This window comes from Pristis pectinata, chromosome 1 (genome assembly GCF_009764475.1).
Source record: "Pristis pectinata isolate sPriPec2 chromosome 1, sPriPec2.1.pri, whole genome shotgun sequence".
NCBI lineage: Eukaryota > Metazoa > Chordata > Chondrichthyes > Rhinopristiformes > Pristidae > Pristis > Pristis pectinata.
The window spans coordinates 2583019-2603579 of NC_067405.1; the positions used below are offsets into that span (position 1 = coordinate 2583019).

At 50.7% G+C, this 20561-nt stretch overlaps 1 protein-coding gene across 1 annotated transcript in view; it reads right to left on the minus strand.

The window, feature by feature from the left end:
- tmbim1a (transmembrane BAX inhibitor motif containing 1a) overlaps positions 1-20561 on the minus strand; it is a 54719-nt gene that overhangs the window by 22659 nt on the left and 11499 nt on the right. The window contains 1 exon segment of the mRNA XM_052014808.1: positions 2144-2448. Coding sequence (XP_051870768.1) covers positions 2144-2402 — 259 coding nt within the window. The 5' untranslated portion in view covers positions 2403-2448.

The following is a 20561-nucleotide window of genomic DNA, read 5'->3' on the forward strand; positions in this document are numbered from 1 at the left end:
GTTGAGGCAGGTACAATAACAACGTTTAAAAGGCACTTGGACAGGTACATGGATGGTTAAGGTATAGGGGGATATGGGCCAAATGGGACTAACCTGGTGGGCACCATGGTCAGCATGGACGAGTTGGGCCGAAGGGCCTGTTTCTGTGCTGTATTATTTATGACTCTATGAAAGGTCATTGACCTGAAATGTTAGTTCTGCTGCTCTCTCCACAGAAGCTGCCTGACCTGCCAAGTATTTCCGGCATTTCCTGTTGTTATTTCGGGACATTACCCTTCACAGGCATGTCTCTCTGTGCAGAAATGCTGCTCGACAGGCTGGGCCGGTCCTCTGACCGCAGCAAGCTCCTGCTGATCACCACCCTGCTGCCGTTTCTCCCTCATCAGATGCCTCGTCCAGGCAGTTCGGTGATTCCCACATCAGGCTGGAACGTGGGAGGGACGGGGGCGGGGGGGGGGAGGGGGGGGGGTCGCGATGGAGAAGTGGGGGGAGAGGTCATGAGGGAGCTGAAACTCAGTGGAAAGAGGGGGAGGCAGAGATGTGGGGGGAGAGTGGGAGACTGCGGGGGGGAGAGATTGAGAGAACAATGTGCATGCAAGAGATGGAGAGAGAGAGTAGGGAGAGAAAGGGGGGAGGCAGGGGATCGGGGAGGGAGAATAGAGTGTTCATGCAAAAGATGGAGAGAGTGGGGAGATGGGAAGAGAAGGAGCGGTAGACAGAGAGAGAGGAAAAGAGAGAGCAGGAGATGGAGAGAGAGAGAGTGAGGAGATGGAGATAGAGCAGTTGGAGAAAGAGAAAGATCGAGAGAGCAAGCAGGAGCTGGAGAGAGAGAGAAAGAGATTGAGGGAGTAGGAGGGAGAGAAAGAAAGAGAGTGGGAAATGGAGAGAGAAGGAAATAGAGAGAGAAAGCAGGAAATGGAGAGAGACAGAAAGCAGGAAACGGAGAGAGAAAGAGCAGGAAATGGAGAGAGAAAGAGAGAGCGCACATGTGAGTGAACAGCTCAGATGGCAGAACAACACTGTGTGTGTTTGAACATGAGAAACCCCCACCCTGGGTATGTACGTACATCTCTGCCACCCTCATCTTGCCCTCAGCCACTGTTAAACTCTTATCCCTCTGAGCTGCACAATTCCGTCTACCACCAAGACTCAGGTGGACGCAGGCTCCCCCGCGCACCTACCTCCCACCACCTCGCTCTCACACACCCGACCTCTCTGACCGACCTTGTACACCACGCGCCACCCATGTAACTGCCACCAGCAAACTGACATCTGTTCTCCCCTGTCCATCAGTCACAGAACATGGTGAAACGTTGAGGGCCTGTGGGAAATGGAGCCCGGGGATGGGGGTGATTCGGGGCCTCAGGGACACCACCTGCCACACCCTCTGTACTGCAGTACATCCCACCTCCCTTACTTCCAGACCCCTGACCAGTCAACACCAGGAACCGTGCAGGAATCCCCAGCACTAATTCCATCACACTAATTTCTGTCCATTGATAGGGTAGACAAGCAATATCTTTTTCCCATTATTGAGCGATCCAATACCAGAGGACATGCATTTAAGGTGAGAGGGGTAGGTTCAGAACAGACGTGAGGGGTAAGTTTTTTTACTGAGAGAGTGGTGGATGCCTGGAATGCGTTGCCTGATAGGGTGGTGGAGGCAAATTCATTGGAGGCTTTTAAGAGGGACTTGGATGGGCACATGAATGAGAGGAAAATACAGGGATATGGGCATTCTGTAGGTAGGAGGGAATAGCTATGTGGGGACAACATTGTGGGCTGAAGGGCCTGTTCTGTGCTGTACTGTTCTATGTTCTCTGTCTTGACGATTCAATCCTCGTTCAGGTACTTAAACGCTGTGAGGTCTCTGCCTCCACTGCCCCCTCAGACAGTGCGTTCCAGATTCCAACCGCCCCCTCTGGGGGAGAAAAACTCCCCCTCAGACCCCCTCTACACCCTTGACTTAAACCTGCACCCTCTGGACTTTGTCACGGGGAATAGTTCCTCAGGACCGACCCTGCCGAGACCCGTCCACGAGTTGTGCACAGACGGGGCTGCTGCAGTGCTGACATCACACCGTGCTTCACCGGCTGTGAGGGAGGATTACCCTTCAGAACCTCTCCAACCTCGGCGCACTCACCTGAACTGCCTCCAGGCCAGGTGGGGTTCAGGGGCAGAGTCGGCATCATGGGGGGACCCATGGGAGGCCCCGGCTGGGGGAACATTGACGGGTAGCCAGTGTTCCCCACAGGAGGGTAAGGGGGGGTCTCCCCAGGAGGGTAGGCGGGACCATGTCCTGGAGGGTAGGGTCCCGACATGGGGTGTCCTGCCCCATGTGGGGGAGGGTATAAGGGGTCGATTGCCTCCTCGTAGGTGGGTGGGGCGCTGGGTGTGGTCATCTTGTTCAGTCTCCGGCGCCTGGTCCCAACGTCAAGCAGAAACACCCTGGAAAACACAGATCAGAACACATGAAGATCATTTTAGAAACATAGAAAACCTACAGCACGATTCAGGCCTTTCAGCCCACAAAGTTGTGCCGAACATGTCCCTATCCTAGAAATTACTAGGCTTACCCATAGTCCTCTATTTTTCTAAGCTCCATGTACCTATCCAATAGTCTCTTAAAAGACCCTATCGTATCCGCCTCCACCACCGTTGCCGGCAGCCCATTCCACGCACTCACCACTCTCTGAGTAAAAAACTTACCCCTGACATCTCCTCTATACCTACTCCCAGCACCTTAAACCTATGTCCTCTTGTGGCCACCATTTCAGCCCTGGGAAAACGCCTCTGACTATCTACACGATCAATGCCTCTCATCATCTTATACACCTCTATCAGGTCCCCCCTCATCCTCCGTCGCTCCAAGGAGAAAAGGCCGAGTTCACTCAACCTGCTTTCATAAGGCATGCTCCCCAATCCAGGCAGCATCCTTGTAAATCTCCTCTGCACCCTCTCTATGGCTTCCACATCCTTCCTGTAGTGAGGCGACCAGAACTGAGCACCGTACTCCAAGTGGGGTCTGACCAGGGTCCCATATAGCTGCAACATTTCCTCTCGGCTCCTAAATTCAATTCCCCGATTGATGAAGGACAATACACCGTATGCCTTCTTACAATTTTTTCGAGCTCTTTTTCCGCCACCTCCACCTCAGTGCATTCCTCCTTACTGAAGTCCTCTCCCCCTCCTGATGACCCGTTCTCGCATCTTCAGCCCTCCTTCCACCTGCTCTCCCCCACCGGGCCTGTTACCTTCCCTGGACCCATCCATAGCCGACTGTCGGCGCGACATCAGACATCTTGCCTTTTCTGCTCCCCTCACCCACTCCAACCTCACCCCTTCTGAACGCTCTGCTCTCCGCTCCCCCCCGCACCGACCCTGACATTGTCATCAAGCAGCCCACAAAGGTGGTGCCATGGTGCCTCTACCTAGCAGAGGCCAGACGCCAACTCTTGGACACTTCCTCCTACCTACCTCTGAACCATAACCCCACCAAGGACCACCAGGACATTATCTCCTGCACCATCACTGACCTCATCACCTCCTCGGAGATCTCTCCCCCACAGCTACCAACATGACAGTCCCACAACCTAGGACTGCCTGCTTCTATCTCCTCCCCAGAATCCACAAGATGGACTGTCCCGGCAGACCTATCGTCTCTGCATGCTCCTGCCCCATGGAGCTCGTACCCGGACACTATCCTGTCCCCCCGGTCCAATCCCTTCCCCGTGACACATCACACACTCTCCAACTCTTCCATAGTTTTAGGTTCTCCAGCATGCACAACCTCATCTTCACCATGGACGTCCAGTCCCTCTGTACCTCCATTCCCCATCATGACGGCCTCACCGCCCTCGGGTTCTTTCTTGACCAGAGACAGAACCAGTCCTCTTCCACTAACACTTTCCTCCACCTGGCTGAGCTCATCCTCACTCTAAACAACTTCATTTTCAATTCCTCTCACTCTCTACAGACCAAGGACGTAGCAATGGGCACTCGCATGGGCCCCAGCTATGTCTGCCTCTTCATTGGCTACGTTGAACAGTCTCTGTTCCAAGCCTACTCCAGCCCCATTCCTCAACTCTTTCTCTGCTATATCGATGACTGCAATGGTGCCACCTCTTGTACCTGTGCAGAACCCGACAGTTTCATAAATTTCGCCAGAAATTTTCACCCTGCTCTCCAATTCACTTGGACTATCTCTGACACCTCTCACGCCTTCCTCGATCTTTCCATCTCAGGAGATTCCTTATCCACCGACATCTTCTACAAACCCACTGACGCCCACAGCTACCTCGATTACAGCTCCTTCCACCCTGTCTCTTGCAAGGACAAGATCCCTTTTTCTCAATGTCTCCACCTCCGCCGCATCTGCTCCCATGATGAGGCTTTCCACTCCAGGACGTCCGAGATGTCCTTTTCTAACCCTGGCTTCCCCCCAACTGTGGTCGAGGGAGCTCGCACCCACATCTCTGCCATTTCCCGCACCTCTGCTCTCACCCCCACCCCTCCCAGACACAAGAGGGATAGGGTCCCCCTTGTCCTCACATTTCATCCCACCAGCCTACGTATCCAACACATCATTCTCCGCCACTTCCGCCATCTCCAACGGGACCCCATCACCAAGCACGTCTTCCCCTCCCCACACCTTACTGCCTTTCATTGGGACAGCGCTCTCCGCGACTCCCTAGTTCATTCCTCCCCCTCCCCCCTCGCCCCCATCCCGTTCCCACCCCGGGAACTTTCCACTGCCCCCGCCATAGGTGCAACACCTGCCCCTACACCACCTCCATCATGGGACCCAAACAGTGAGACAGAAATTCACCTGCACCTCCCTTAATACCATCTACTGCATTCGGTGCTCCAAGTGTGGCCTCCTCTACACTGGTGAGACCAAACGCAGACTAGGTGACTGCTTCACAGAACACCTGCGACCTGCATTGCTGGTCACTTCAACTCCCCCTCCCACACTATCACTGAGATGTCAGTCCTCGGCCTCCTCCACTGCCGGGAGAATTCCAAGTGCAAACTGGAGGAACAGCAGCTCATTTTCCATCTTGGAACCTTGCAGCCTGACGGCATGAACATTGAATTCTCCCACCTTAAGTAATCCCCACACCCGTCCCCCACACCCCCCCCCCCACCATACCTCTTCTTCTTTTCCCTTTCATAGTTTCTCTCTCTTTTTTCTACCCCCTTTTTCCTCCTTACCTTTGACCCCTCCCCCGGTGGATGTGCTCTCCCCTCCTCCCTCACACCTGCCCATCACTATCTCTTATCTGCATCTACCTATCACCACCCTGTGCCCACCCCGCCTCCCCTCTTTTGTCCACCTATCACTGCTCTGCTTTTCCCTCCTATATATTGGGCTTCCCCTTTTCCTATCTTCAGTCCTGAAGAAGGGTCCTGACCCGAAAAGTTGACCACCTGCTTTTCTCCACGGATGCTGCCTGGCCTGCTGAGTTCCTCCAGCATCATGGTGGTTTTCATATGGTTATCTCATCCAGGCAGGAAGTTGGACAATAAGTAAAATGTTTGGTACTGAGGGAGGGATGGTACCGAAGGAGTGTTGCACTGTGGGAGGGATGGTACTGAGGGAGGGTCACACTGTGGGAGGGACGATACTGAGGGAGGGTCACACTGTGGGAGGGGTGGTACTGAGGGAGGGTCACACTGTGGGAGGGGTGGTACTGAGGGAGTGTCACACTGAGGGGGGGGCAGGACACAAGACCTCTTTTTGCCTCCCAACTTTCTGTGGATAGGGTTTCACATTATCCATTTCCTAATGCTCTGGCCCTTCTCCAGAATCCAAGGATTTTGGAAGATTACAACCAATGCATCCACTAACTCAGTACCCACTTCTCTTGGGATCCTGGGATGCAAGCTCTCTGGGCCAGGAGACTTAGCAACCTCAGCCCCAATCCCCCATTTGATTGCCTCATACCCATTCTCAAATGGTGGTGATTTATTTTTTAAAAATGTTTTAAAAAACCATCGTATTTGACATTTTAAATTAAAAATCTTCAAAGGGAAACAGTAATAAGGATAGGAATAGTAAGGAATTAATTTTCTTTGCAAACATTTCAAGTACACCAGTTAAGAAAAAGCACAACAGATCACTCAAACATTTCACTCCATTAACCTCCGTCCATTTACACTGCATCACGCTGATAATACTTATTAACCAATGGGAAAACAGCAACCAAACCCTCCAGGTGTCAGAGACTGAACAAGGCCTTACACACAGGACCAAATTGGAATTGGTTTGTTGTTGTCACATGTACCGAGGTACAATGAAAAACTTGTCTTGCCTACCATTCATACAGATCAATTCATCACATCAGTGCATTGAGGTAGTTCAAGGTAAAATAATAACAGAATGCAGAATAAATGTCCCAGTGCAAGGACTTACTGCTCCACTGTTTGCCCGATGGCCACATCAGCTTCCCCCTGCTCCGACATCAGATCCCCATATCCAAACACACTGTCCTGTTTGATCATTAACCCTGGTTTCCCTGCTCAACACCAGCTCCAATTTGGCACCTCAGTTCTCAGCCTCCTCTTGAGACCTCTTCACTACTGCACCCCTCGTGATCCCTGCAATCTCCTCCAATGCCATAACCCTCCCACACCCCTGCACTCCTCTGGTTTTGGACATCCTTCGTTTCAATCATACCGCCACCGGTGGCCATGCCATCAGCTACTGAAGTCACAAGCTGAGGGAGTCCCTCCAGAAACATCTGTCTCCTTCTCCTCCTTTAAGATGGTCCTTGGCACTTTGACCAAGCTTTTGGCCACATGTTCGGACGGGAATGGAGGGAAAACCCTACACTTGCTGGAATAGATGGTTACTATTGGTTTATCATTGTCACATGTACCAAGGTAGAGTGAAAAACTTTAGTTTGCATGCCATCCAGACAGGTCATTCCATCGAGCTCGTACAAAAGAAAACAATGCAGAATAAAGTGTTACAGTTACAGAGAAAGTGTAGTGCAGGTAGACAAATAAAGTGCAAGGGTCGTGACGAGGTAGATTGAGAGATCAAGAGTTCACCTTTTATCGTATAAGAGGTCATACAGCACGGAAACAGGCCCTTCGGCCCAACTGGTCCATGCCGACCACAGCATCCTCCCTGCTAGTCCCAGTTGCCTGAGTTTGGACCATAACCCTTCAAACCCCTCCCCTCCATGTACCTATCCAAATGTTGCAATTGTATCTACCTCAACCACTTCCTCTGGCAGCTCATTCCTGGTCCTCACCACCCTCTGTGTAAGGAAGTTACCCCTCAGGTCTCTTTTAAATCTCTTCCTTCTTATCTTGTATCTGTGCCCTCTAGTTATGGACTCCCCATCCCTCGGGAAAAGACTATGACCGTCCACCCTATCCATAACCCTCATGATTTTATACACTTCTATGAGGTCACCCCTCATCCTCCTACGCTCCAAGGAATAAAGACCTAGCCTGGCCAACCTCTCCCTATAACTCAGGCCCTCTAGTCCAGGCAGCATCCTCGTAAATCTCTTCTGCACCCTCTCCAGCTTGACAATGTCCTTCCTATAACAGGGTGACGAAAACTGTACACAGTACTCCAAGTGTGGCCGCACCAACGACTTGTATAACTGCAATATTATGTCCCTACTCCTAAACCCGTCCGTTCAAGAGCCTTATAACAGCAGGATAGAATCTGACCTTGAGCCTGGTGGTACGTGCTTTCAGGCTTTTGTATCTTCTGCCCGATGGGAGAGGAGAGAAGAGAGAATGTCCGGGGTGGGAGGGGTCCTTGATTATGTTGGCTACTTTACCGAGGCAGTGGGAAGTGTAGACAGAGTCCATGGAGGGGATGCTGGTTTGTATGATGGACTGGGCTTTGTTCACAACTCTCTGCAATTTCTAGTGTGGTTGTGGGATGTCAATCACCACTGCAGGAGTTCCTCAGGGCAGTGTCCTGGGTCCAACTATCTTCAGCTGCTTCATCAATGACCTTCCTGTCATCATATGGCCAGGTGACAAACTGTCTTCTCCATTTCTTGTCAGTTTGGGCTGTGAGTGAGACAGGACTGGGCAGCCTAGCAGGCTATGAACTACTTGAAACACAAGGACTCCAGAACATTTCTATTGAAATCCTAAACTTGGCAGAGAGGGGTCTCAGTCACAACGTCAGCTCCTGCACTGGGGAAGTAGAGGGGTCCTCAGAGATGCTGTAACTGTGACGATCTTCAAGCAAGGAGACAAAACCAACTGTGGTATGTACAGTGGGGTCTGCCTGCTGTCGGTTACAGGGAAAGTTGTCACCAGATCCTCTTCAGCCAGCACCTCCCAGTGGTCAAAGAACTGCTCCCCAAATCGCAGTCACAGTAGACATGATCTTCATCCTGAGACAACTCGAGAGAAGTGCAGGGAGATGCACCAGCCTCGAATACACGACATTTGTTAACCTTACAAAGTCCTTTAACTCTGGATGTCATTCAGAGGGATTGCTGAGCATCCAAGTTTGGTTGCCTGCAGGATGTTGTCTCCATCTTACACCTGCTACATGTGGCATGCTAGATGTGTTAACCAATGGGTCTACAACAGAGCCAATCCCACCACCTCTACACTTAGTCACAGGATGTGGAGGCTTTGAAAAGGATATAGAAGAGGTTCACTAGGAAGCTGCCTGGATTAGAGGGTATGAGCTATAAGGAGAGTGGATAAACTTGTTTTCTCTGGAGCATCGAAGGCATATGAGAGGCATAGATAGGGTAGACAAGTCAGAATCTTTTTCCCGGGCTAGAAATGTCAAATACATTTAAGGTGAGAGAGGGAAAATTTAAAGGAGATGTGTGGGGCAGGTTTTATTTTACACAGAGAGTGGTGGGTGCCTGAGATGTGCTGCCAGGGGTGGTGGTGGAGGCAGATACGATAGAGGTGTTTAAGAGGCTCTTAGATAGACGTGGATATGCAGGGAATGGAGGGAGATGGACCACGTACAGATAGAAGAGATTAGTTTAATTGGCATCCTGTTGAGCGCAGACATCACAAGCCGAAGGGCCTGTTCCTGTGCTGTACTGTTCTCTGCTCTATCGTCATAGTCACACAGCTCAGAAACAGGCCCTTCAGCCCACCAAGCCCTTGCTGACCATGAACTGCCACCGGTAACATCTTTCCTGTAACGTGGTGACCAGAACTGTACACATGCTCAGGTCACACACAAGTCCTCCCCAGCTGACCAACACCCAACTTACATGCAGCCCGTACGCACGAGCAAGCATTTGAGAGACCAGCAAGATTGATTTACTGGCCGCAGAAATCTTCTGCCATGTGGGAACTCTGTTCTCAGTCGCACGTCCGACCTGCGAGCCGTCCGGGTTCGGAACCGTCTCAGGAACGGAATCCTGGCGCCACCAGAGGAGGGCCTGCAGCTGGAAAAGCCCCAGAAGAGGAAACGTTCTTCGGAAAAGAGCCAGGGGGGAGTGGGATTATTCGGAGAACCTTCCAGGCCAAGGGATTCCGAGTTTCCACGTCTGTAAGTAAATTAACTAGCAGATGCCTCCCAATAAGCAGACGTCTGCATCAGAGACAGTGGAAGGGGTCACAGCTGTAGCAGAGTGTCTGCAGGGGAGGGAGAGAGAACTAAGGGCATTCCTGAGTGGCAGAAACCCCAGCCACCTTGCACTGATCTGAAAGCCTGACTGGTCTTTTTTTAAAAGTAAGGATCAGAAGTGACTCAGCAGGTGTCAAACAGGAGTGGAGTCTCTGGGCCCCGTGCCATCCAGACTTCACACCCCCGCCCAGTCACAGGAGGACTGCCAGTGAAGAACTTGTGACCACATGGTATTACGTCAAGTCTACAATGCAGAATCAGCCCATTCAGCCCCTCTGCTCTATGGTGGTTCTCCTGTCTCACCCCATCGTGAGCTACAAGGAGAGGTTGGACAAACTTGGGTTGTTTTCTCTGGAGCATCGGAGGCTGAGGGGAGATCTGATAGAGGTTTATAAAATTATGAGAGACACAGACAGGGTAGACGGTCAGAGTCTTTCCCGGGGTAGAAATGTCAAACACTAGAGGATGTGCATTTAAGGTGAAAGGGGGAAAGTTTAAAGGAGATGTGCGGGGCAAGTTCTTTTAAACACAGAGAGTGGTGGGTGCCTGGAATGTGTGAAGTGCCACTTCCTGGTCACACCCCGACCAAGAGAGTTGACCCACCCCTCCCTCAGCAACCTACACGTGTAAAAATCAACAAACTACAGACGCTGGAAGCCTGAAACAAAACAGAGAACGCGGGAAACACTCAGCAGGTCAGGCAGCGTCTGTGGAGAGAGGGAAATGGTTAATATTAACTCTGTTTCTCTCTCCACAGATGCTGCCTGACCTGCTGACTGTTGTCAGCATTTTCTGACTGCCCTTGGCATAGTTCCTTTAAGCAAGATAATAGAGTTTAAATAGAAAATTTGGCCCCAAGCCACAGAGGAGGCCAAAAGAGGCGGTTTTTAAGGAGCCAATCAATGGAGAGAGAGGTGAGGTTCGGGAAGGGAACACTCCTGAGCAGTCAATGTTAGAGTTTTCTTCAAACAAATATCCGGCAGAGTTTTACCATTGGGGCTTACTGTGCCATACCCCCTATTTTCACTGATTGAAACTCTAGGTGTTTGAGTTGATTCCTCTTGGAGGTTCTTTCCAAGGTTACTTTCCCACCTCTTACTGTGTTCCTTGTTTTTTTATAACCCACTCCACTGGATTTTCATTTTTCCTGACTTTTGCTTTAGCCTTTATCCTTTAGCAGGGTGCTGTCTCTTACCTCATTTGTTGACTCTAGTTGCTTAACCACCGGAGTGGAGATGTTTCCTCTCAGGGGAGGACACTAACTAATAGTTTCCAGGAGCTGTGCTCAGTAACAGACCATCCCAGGGTAACTCCTTTGCCTCTTCACCACTTGCCCTGTTCAAGGGCACCCTCTCTCGCTAGGACCACAAGAGCAGGAGTAGGCCATTCGGCCCCTCAAGCCTGCCCTGCCACGGGTGATCTGCCCCAAGCCTCGTCTCTTCTTCTGTGCCAGTTCCCCACGGCCCTCAACTCCCTGATCTTTCAAAAATTAACCATCTCCTCCTCAATAATCCCATCTCCACAAAGCTCCAGGGAAAAGAATTCTGGAGATCCACCACCCTCTGTGAGAAGTTCCTATCCCTCCCTAATCTTATAACCACGTCACCTCATTCAAGACTCTCCCACTAGTGCAAACACTTCAACATTTACCCGGTCGTGTCCCCTTATTTGTGTTTCAATAAGATCACCCCTCATTCTAAACTTCAAAGATTGCGAAGAAAGTCCATGTTCCATCTACTTTAACCACTAGTACGATAAGGTGGACTCCTGACCTCACAATCTACCTCATTATGACCTTGCACCTTATTGACTGCCTGCACTGCACTTCCTCTGTAACTGTAACACTTTATTCTGCAAAACGGAGACACAAAAATTCTGCAGATGCTGGAATCTGAAGCAATACTCAAAAAGTGCTGGAGGAACTCAGCAGGTCAGGCAGCATCCATGGAGGGAAATAAACAGTCGACGTTTCGGGCCGAGACCCTTCATCAGGACTGGCATTGGACAGACATGTGGCAATGGGAAGTGGAATTGAAATGGCCGGTTACCGGGAGATCCCAACAGCCACGGCGGACGGAGCAAAGGTGCTTGACGAAGCGGTCCCCCGATCTGTGTCCAGTCTCAGCTACGTAGAGGAGGCTGCAATGGGAGCACCGGACGAGCCCAGGGTTTTCACTAATGTCTCCATCACTGACCTCTCTCCACACTGTTGCTCTCCCTCCTTTTCCTGAGAACTCAGCGCGATCCCTGCCTGTGGACCCAATGCCACAGCTGCCTGAACACCTCCTTACACCCCAATGACTGAATGAGTGGACAGATGAAGGTGACTGCAGGCTCACAAGACTGGTCAGGGGGCCGTGGGTCTGAATGGATTACTTATTTAGAAAACAGCAAGAGGCAGAGGAACTTGTGGAGGAACAGAGAGAGAGCTTCAGGATAAGTAAGAGACATTGGGTTCAAAATAAGAACTCAATAGGCCAGCGGAACATCGGTGCATTGCTCACCAGGGAGGGAATGTGTAGTTCAGAATCACAGTGGTGGGGAAGGAGTGGAGTGAAGCTCAACGGATCCACACTGGGCTGAAAGGGTTAAATTATCAGGATGAACCACACATAATGGGCTTGAGTTTTCTTGAATATAGGACATCAGCAGGAGGTACCCATAAGAGTGCGGGGCAGATTTACCAGGTCACTACTGCTGGGGTGGAACGTTCAGTTTCAGAGACAGGACAGGCTGGATTTGTGTTCTGTGTACAAACTGAAACCAGGAGGGACTGACATGTGACATCAAGGAAACACAGATGGGTAGTGACTCAGACCACTGCCATGCACAGTTTCAGTTCCAGTGTGGGGAAGAAGCAACACTGGGGTGTGACTGTAAATCTGTTACCCTGACACACTTATTGTCAGGTGACTCTGGACCCTGACACACTCACTGTCCAGTTAACCCCAGACCCTGACACACTCACTGTCCAGTTAATCCCAGATCCTGACACACTCACTGTCCTGTGAACCTGGACCCTGACACACTCACTGTCCTGTGACCCCGGACCCTGACACACTCACTGTCCAGTTAACCCTGGACCTTGACACACTCACTGTCCAGTTAATCCCAGATCCTGACACACTCACTGTCCTGTGAACCTGGACCCTGACACACTCACTGTCCTGTGAACCTGGACCCTGACACACTCACTGTCCTGTGACCCCGGACCCTGACACACTCACTGTCCAGTTAACCCTGGACCCTGACACACTCACTGTCCTGTGACCCCGGACCCTGACACACTCACTGTCCTGTGACCCCAGACCCTGACACACTCGCTGTCCTGTGACCCCGGACCCTGACACACTCACTGTCCAGTTAACCCTGGACCCTGACACACTCGCTGTCCTGTGAACCTGGACCCTGACACACTCACTGTCCAGTTAACCCTGGACCCTGACACACTCACTGTCCTGTGAACCCGGACCCTGACACACTCACTGTCCTGTGACCCCGGACCCTGACACACTCACTGTCCAGTTAACCCTGGACCCTGACACACTCACTGTCCTGTGAACCTGGACCCTGACACACTCACTGTCCAGTTAACCCTGGACCCTGACACACTCACTGTCCTGTGAACCTGGACCCTGACACACTCACTGTCCTGTGACCCCGGACCCTGACACACTCACTGTCCTGTGAACCTGGACCCTGACACACTCACTGTCCTGTGAACCTGGACCCTGACACACTCACTGTCCAGTTAACCCTGGACCCTGACACACTCACTGTCCTGTGAACCTGGACCCTGACACACTCACTGTCCTGTGACCCCGGACCCTGACACACTCACTGTCCAGTTAACCCTGGACCCTGACACACTCACTGTCCTGTCAACCTGGACCCTGACACACTCACTGTCCTGTCAACCTGGACCCTGACACACTCACTGTCCAGTTAACCCTGGACCCTGACACACTCACTGTCCTGTGAACCTGGACCCTGACACACTCACTGTCCTGTGACCCCGGACCCTGACACACTCGCTGTCCTGTGACCCCGGACCCTGACACACTCGCTGTCCTGTGACCCCGGACCCTGAAACACTCACTGTCCTGTGACCCCGGACCCTGAAACACTCACTGTCCCTCAGATCCTGACACACTCGCTGACCAGTGACGGAATGGGTTTGTTCTCCCTGGAGGATGGAGGCTGAGGAGGGAGGGGGGAGCCTGAGGGAGGAGCTGATAGAGATGTGCAAAATTACAAATTTCCCCATCACAGTTGTGCCTAAAATCAGAGGGTAGAGTTGTAAGGTCAGGGGTTGGGAGTTTAGAGGGGATCTGAGGAAGAACTTTCGCACCCGGGGCGGTGGAGCCTGGACCACACAGGCTGAGGAGGTAGCAGAGACAGGTACCCACAGCATTGAGGCATCTGAATCACCAAGCTGTAAAGGCTACCGACCAAGTAAAATGGGATTCGTATGGATGGGTAGGATAGTTGGCATGGACATGGTGGGCCGAAGGGCCTGTTTCTGTGCTGGATGGTTCTATGAGTCAAAGGTGAAGATACAGAGAACCTGATTGTTCTATTGAAGCAGTCTGTACAAAGAACATCAGTCTGTACAGTTGGTGATGATATAGTCTGCCTACAATCTGGGTGGAAACCTGGAAAATTTTCTTAAAATATCAAGGGTGCAATTGAGACTTTCAAACTGTAATTGTTGCATTGTGTTTGCAGGGGAACCCTGATGCTGATCCATAGCAGAGGCGAGGATAGAAACCAGCCAGGAACTGACTGAATGACAGAACAAGTTTGGAGGGCTGAAGTGCCTCCTTCTGTAATCATACCTCCAGCCCACTCCCACTCCAAACCTTCTGCCGTTGACCTTCTATCCTGTTTGAAACAGACACTGGGCCATCTCCATCCATCCATCCCAAAGGTTTGGCCAAGCCTGGAATACCACCAGCAGTTCTGGGAACCACAGCAGGGTGAAGAGATTTGGCCTTGGAAATTTTCCACAGAGATTCTGGACTCCAAGGATTACAAGATTCCACAAGGCAGGGCTTTATTCCCGAGAATTTACGAAGTACAGCGGTGATTTGATTGATGTTTCCAAGATTTAATGGAGAACTGACGCCATTGTTTGCAACCTCAATTGTGTCACACTTATCCGGTGCTAGAAAGTCTCAAACTGAGACACATTTAAACATTGCCCAGGAAATGTGACCTGGTGCCTCCAGCTGTGAGATACTCTTGCACTGATATCTATATCACAGCAGTTGTGATAAGACAATTCCCCAAGTAATGTCCTTTTAAACCATTACAAGGGAAGGTGGACTGCAGTGTCCCAGAGTATGATGAAAAGTCTCTGAGACAATTAGGTTTCACTGCCACAGCAACCAACCAGAACATCCAACAAGAAGTTAATCCCGAGCCATTCATTGGATCTCCTCCCCCAAACCTGCAATCCAACAAATAACCCAATCTGCCCATCCCCCAATCACCCGTCCCACCTCATACCAGAAAGGATGAACTCCTGAACTCTTGATCTCCCAATCTACCTCGTCTTGGCCCTTGCACTTTATCTGTCTGCCTGCACTGCACTCTCTCTGTAACTGTAACACTATGTTCTGCATTCTGTTTCCCTTTGTACAATCTCGATGTACTTATGTATGGAATGATCTGTCTGGATGGCGCGCAAAACAAAAGCTTTTCGCTGTGTCTCAGAACATAGAGTCATACAGCACGGAAACAGGCCCTTCAGCCCAACTGGTCCATGCTGACCAAGATGCCCATCTAAGCGAGTCCCATTTGCCCACATTTGGCCCATATCCCTCTAAACCTTCCTTCTCCATGTACCCGTCCAAATGTCTTTTAAATGTTATCATTGTACCCACCTCAACCACTTTCACTGGCACCTTGTTCCATACATGAACCATCCTCTCTGTGAAGAAGTTGCCCCTCAGATCCCTTTTAAATCTTTCCCCTCTTACCTTAAACATGGAACAGTACAGCACTGGACAGGCCATTTGGCCCACGATGTTGTGCCAATCTTGATGCCAATTTATACTAAATGTCCTCCTGTGTATCATCCACACCTCTTCACTCCCTTCACATTCATCTAAAAGCCTCTTAAACTCCACCAAACTACTTCCACCACCACCCCCGGTAACCCATTCCAGGCACCCACCACTCTCTGCGTAAAAAAACTCACGTTGCCTTTAACCCTCCCCCCTCTAACCTTAAAAGCCTGTCCTCATGTGACAATAATAAACCAATACCTCCCACCTTCACATCAATCACCAACATCCCTGCATTTGATTCTGATCGCCCTGCCGTCAACATTCAAACACTCCTCACCCCCAGTCTAACCCCTCCCAAACCACCGGCCCCGGAACTCCACCCCAGCACCGTCAACAGCCCAGGAATGTACAACACCCAGCTGACTAAGAGGGGGCTGGGGCAAGCTGGGACATCTCAGAGGACCGAAGGCTGAAAGGCTCGGTGGTGCCTCCCTGCCAGGTCCTCTCCGTGCAGCAGAATCTTCGCATAAAGGCACCGACTCTCAGGAGCTGGACAGGAGGGGAAGGTCTGAAAATTAGATCCAGGCTCTTCAGGAGTGGGAGTAGGAAACAGGCCTGCAGGCAGAGGCTGAGAGAAACATGCAAAGCTTTCACAAAAGGAAAGTGACGCTGGATTAACTGATAGTTTATGTCAAGTGTACAAAAATAAAAATGGATCTCTCTCTCTGCCTCTCCCCATCTCTCTCTCCCAGTATCTCTGTCTCTCCCTCCCCCCTCTCTCTTTCCCTCCCTCTCTCTCTCTGTCTCTCTGTCACTGTTGGGGAGGAGGTTAAAAACTTTACCCAGCCTAAATAATGTTCCAAACTTTCTTCCAGCAATTTAGACAACACCCAGTCAGGGCATGAGTCATCAGACTTGGCTTGCCTGATAGCAGTTTCAACAATCTCCAACCTCGAGGCAGGACACAACATCTAAGTGGATCATCGTTGCAAATGCAGTGGAGGAATGTTACACCACTGGAGGGGCAGCGCTGGGGGAGTGCCACACTGTAGCTGGGGTGGTGCTGGGGGAGTATTTCACTGTAACTAGGGGAAATGCTGGGGGAGTGCCACACTGTGACTGGGGCAGAGCCAGGGAGGCACCAATCAGTCGTCAAGTCATGTTTACTATCACGTGCACAAGTGCAGCGAGGTACAAGTGCAATGAAAAACTTGCTTGCAGCAGCATCACAAACACGTGGGTACAGACAACACACAGAACATAAATGAAAAAACAACATGATGCTGGAGGAACTCAGCAGGCCAGGCAGCATCCGTGGAGAAAAGCAGCCGGTCAACGTTTGGGGTCAGGACCCTTCTTCAGGACTGAAGATATGAAAAGGGGAAGCCCAATATACAGGAGGGAAAAGCAGAGCAGTGATAGGTGGACAACAGAGGGGAGGTGGGGTGGGCACAGGGTGGTGATAGGTAGATGCGGGGGAGGAGGGGAGAGCAGATCCACCGGGGGAGGGGTCACAGGTAAGGAGACAGGCGACATGGGGGGAGGGGAGGAAAGGAAAAGGAGGTTAAAAAAATTGGCAAGAAAAGTGAGAGATAGGCTAGGAAAGGGAAGACACGGGGCAAGGTGGGGTGGGTGAGGGGGGGTTGGTTTACTTGAAGTGGGAGAATTCAGTAATCACGCCGTTAGGCTCCACGGTTCCAAGACGGAAAATGAGGTGCTGTTCCTCCAGTTTGCGCTTGGAATTCTCCTGGCAGTGGAGGAGGCCGAGGACTGACATATCAGTGATAGTGTGGGAGGGGGAGTTGAAGTGACTGGTAACGGGGAGATGCAGATCACGGTTACGGACGGAGCGCAGGTGATCTACAAAACGGTCACCTACTCTGCACTTGGTCTCACCAATGTAGAGGAGGCCACACTTAGAGATCGAATGCAGTAGATGATATTAAGGGAGGTGCAGGTGAATCTCTGTCTCACCTGTTTGAGTCCCTGGATGGAGGTGGTGTAGGGGCAGGTGTTGCACCTATGGCGGGGGCAGTGGAAAGTTCTCGGGGTGGGAGCGGGATAGGGGAGGGGGGAGGAGTGAACTAGTGGAGCGCAGTCCCTGCAAAAGGCAGAAAGGAATGAGGAGGGGAAGTGGGGTGGGGTCCCGTTGAGTGAGTGAGTGAGTGAGTGAGTGAGTGAGTGAGTGAGAGTGAGAGAGAGAGAGAGAGAGAGAGAGAGAGAGAGAGAGAGAGAGAGAGAGAGAGAGAGAGAGAGAGAGAGAGAGAGAGAGATACACACACATGAATTATAACAATGAATTAATAACATCAATTAAGACAAGACAGTGCAAAAGAAACCACAATCAGAGACAAGCCCACGGCAGTGCAAGAGGTGGTCCATAGTGTCCCGTTGCTGAGGTAGGGTTACGGGTGTGCAGGTCAGTTCAAGAACCCGGTGGTTGTCGGGAAACAGCTGTTCCTGAACCTGGTGAAACTTCAGACTTCTGTCAGACATTTACATGGAACATAGAACACTACAGCACAGTACAGGCCCTTCAGCCCACAATGTTGTGCCAACATTTTATCCTGCTCTAAGATCTATCTAACCCTTCCCTCCCACACAGCCCCCTATTTCTCTATCATTCATGTGTCTAAGAGTCTCTTAAATGTCCCTAATGTATCTGCCCCCACAACCTCTGCAGGCAGTGCGTTCCACACACCCACCACTCTCTGTGTAAAAAAACTTACCCCTGACATCCCCCTTATACCTTCCTCCAATCACCTTAAAATTATGTCCACTCGTGTTAGCCATTGTCGCCCTGGGAAAAAGTCTCTGACTGTCCACTCGATCTATGCCTCTTATCATCTTGTGCACCTCTATCAAATCACCTCTCATCCACCTTCTCTCCCAAGAGAAAAGTCCCAGCCCGCTCAACCTCTCCTCATAAGACATGGCGCCAGGACGGCACTGCACTGTTATTGGAAGGCACTGCGGGAGTGCTTCACTGCCACTGGGCACCACTCCTTCAGAGGAACAGCACCAAGGGAGCACTGCACCAGAGGGGAGGGGGGTGCAAGTGCTATGGTAAGTGGGGGCAGTAAGGACTGAGTATCCCATTGTTTGGGGGCAATAGGGGCCAATACAGAGGGAGCAGCCCATTGTTTGAGGTCCACCTAATATCAGATGATAACTTTAGTGGGTGGGCATTTCAAGAGCAAGTGGTGATTATCCCTCAACTGAGATCACTGAGGGATCTCATTGGTGTTCCTTGGGATCTTGCTGTGCGCAGTTTAGCTGCCCTGTTTCCTACAATACAACAATGACTGCACGGGAGAAGCATGTCACTCACTGTAAGGTGCTCTGGGGATATCCTGGGACGTTAAAGCTTTAGAAATCTAAAGTGGCTCAAGATGCATGGTTGTGGCAGAGATAGGCGAGGGTAAAAAAACAGAATCAAGAGATTCCCACAATACAGGAGGAGGCCATTCAACCCATCATGCCTATGCCAGCTCGCTCCTCCGGTCAGTACCAGTCTATAGCTTTGTCCCAAAAATGACCTCTCTTCAAGATAACCAATTGGCTTTGGGGAGTTCCCATGGAATCCAACTGTTCCTCCCTGTGGGAGAGCTCATTAACTGGGTGGACGGTCAAAGTCTTTCTCCCCCAGGGTAGGGGAGTCTACAACCAAGAGGGCATAGATTTAAGGCAAGAGGGGAAAGATTGAAAGGGGAGCCAAGAGGCAAGTTTTTCATACAGAGGGTGGTGGGTGTATGGAACGAGCTGCCAGAGGAAGTGGTTAAGGTCTTAAATTAATACTTCTCATCTGCCTTCACTGTGTTGGGAGAATTCAGTAAGAGGGTGACAGTGAAATTCTAGAATGTGTTATCACTAAAAAGGAGGAGGTATTTGATATCTTAGTGGGCTTAAAGGTGGATAAATCTCCAGGGCCAGATGAAATGTATTCCTGGCTGCTCTGGGAGACAAGGGAGGAGATTGCTGGGGCTCTGATCTTCGGTAGTCAGGTGAGGTGAAGTGTCAGGTGAATGGAAGACAGAAAATGTGGTACCTTTACACAAGAAGGACAGCAGGAATAAACCAGGTGATTACAGGTCATTTGCAGGCTTGATACTGGAAAAAATTCTGAGGACAGGATTAATCTGCACTTGGAAAGGCAAGGGTTAATCGGTAGTGTAGCAGTTAGCGTAACACTATTACAACGCCAGCGACCCGGGTTCAATTCCGGCCGCTGTCTGTAAGGAGTTTGTACCTTCTCCCCGTGTCTGCGTGGGTTTCCTCCGGGTGCTCCGGTTTCCTCCCACATTCCAAAGGTGTACGGGTTAGGAAGTTGTGGGCGTGCTATGTTGGCGCTGGAAGAGTGGCGACACTTGCGGGCTGCCCCTAGGACACTCTACGCAAAAGATGCATTTCACTGTGTGTTTCGGTGTACATGACTAATAAAGAAATCTTATCTTATCTTAATCAAAGATTGTTAGCTTTGTAAGTGGCAGATTCTGTCTGATCAATCAGAGATTTTTCAAAGAGGTAACAAAATGAATTAATGAGAACAGTGAGGTTGATGTAGTCTACATGGACTTCAGAAAGGCCTTTGACAAAGACCCACATGGGAGACTGGTTCAAAGGGTTACAGCACATGCGATTAAGGGCACGTTGACAAACTGGATCCAAAATTGGCTTGATAATAGGACGCAAGGAGTAATGGTGGAGGTTTTCTTGGTGATTGGAAGCTTGTGACCGGTGGTGTACCACGGGGATTGGTGCTGGGACCCTTAATGTCTGTTATATACATTAATGATTTGGAAATGGATGCAGCGGGTACGATTAGTAAGCCTGCAAATGAGATGAAAATTGGTGGGGTTGTTCATAGGTGAGGTTGGTAGGATTCGAATATCAGGATGACATTTACCAGATGGTAATAGCACAGAGCAGTGGCAGATGGAATTTACTCCTGATAAGTGTGA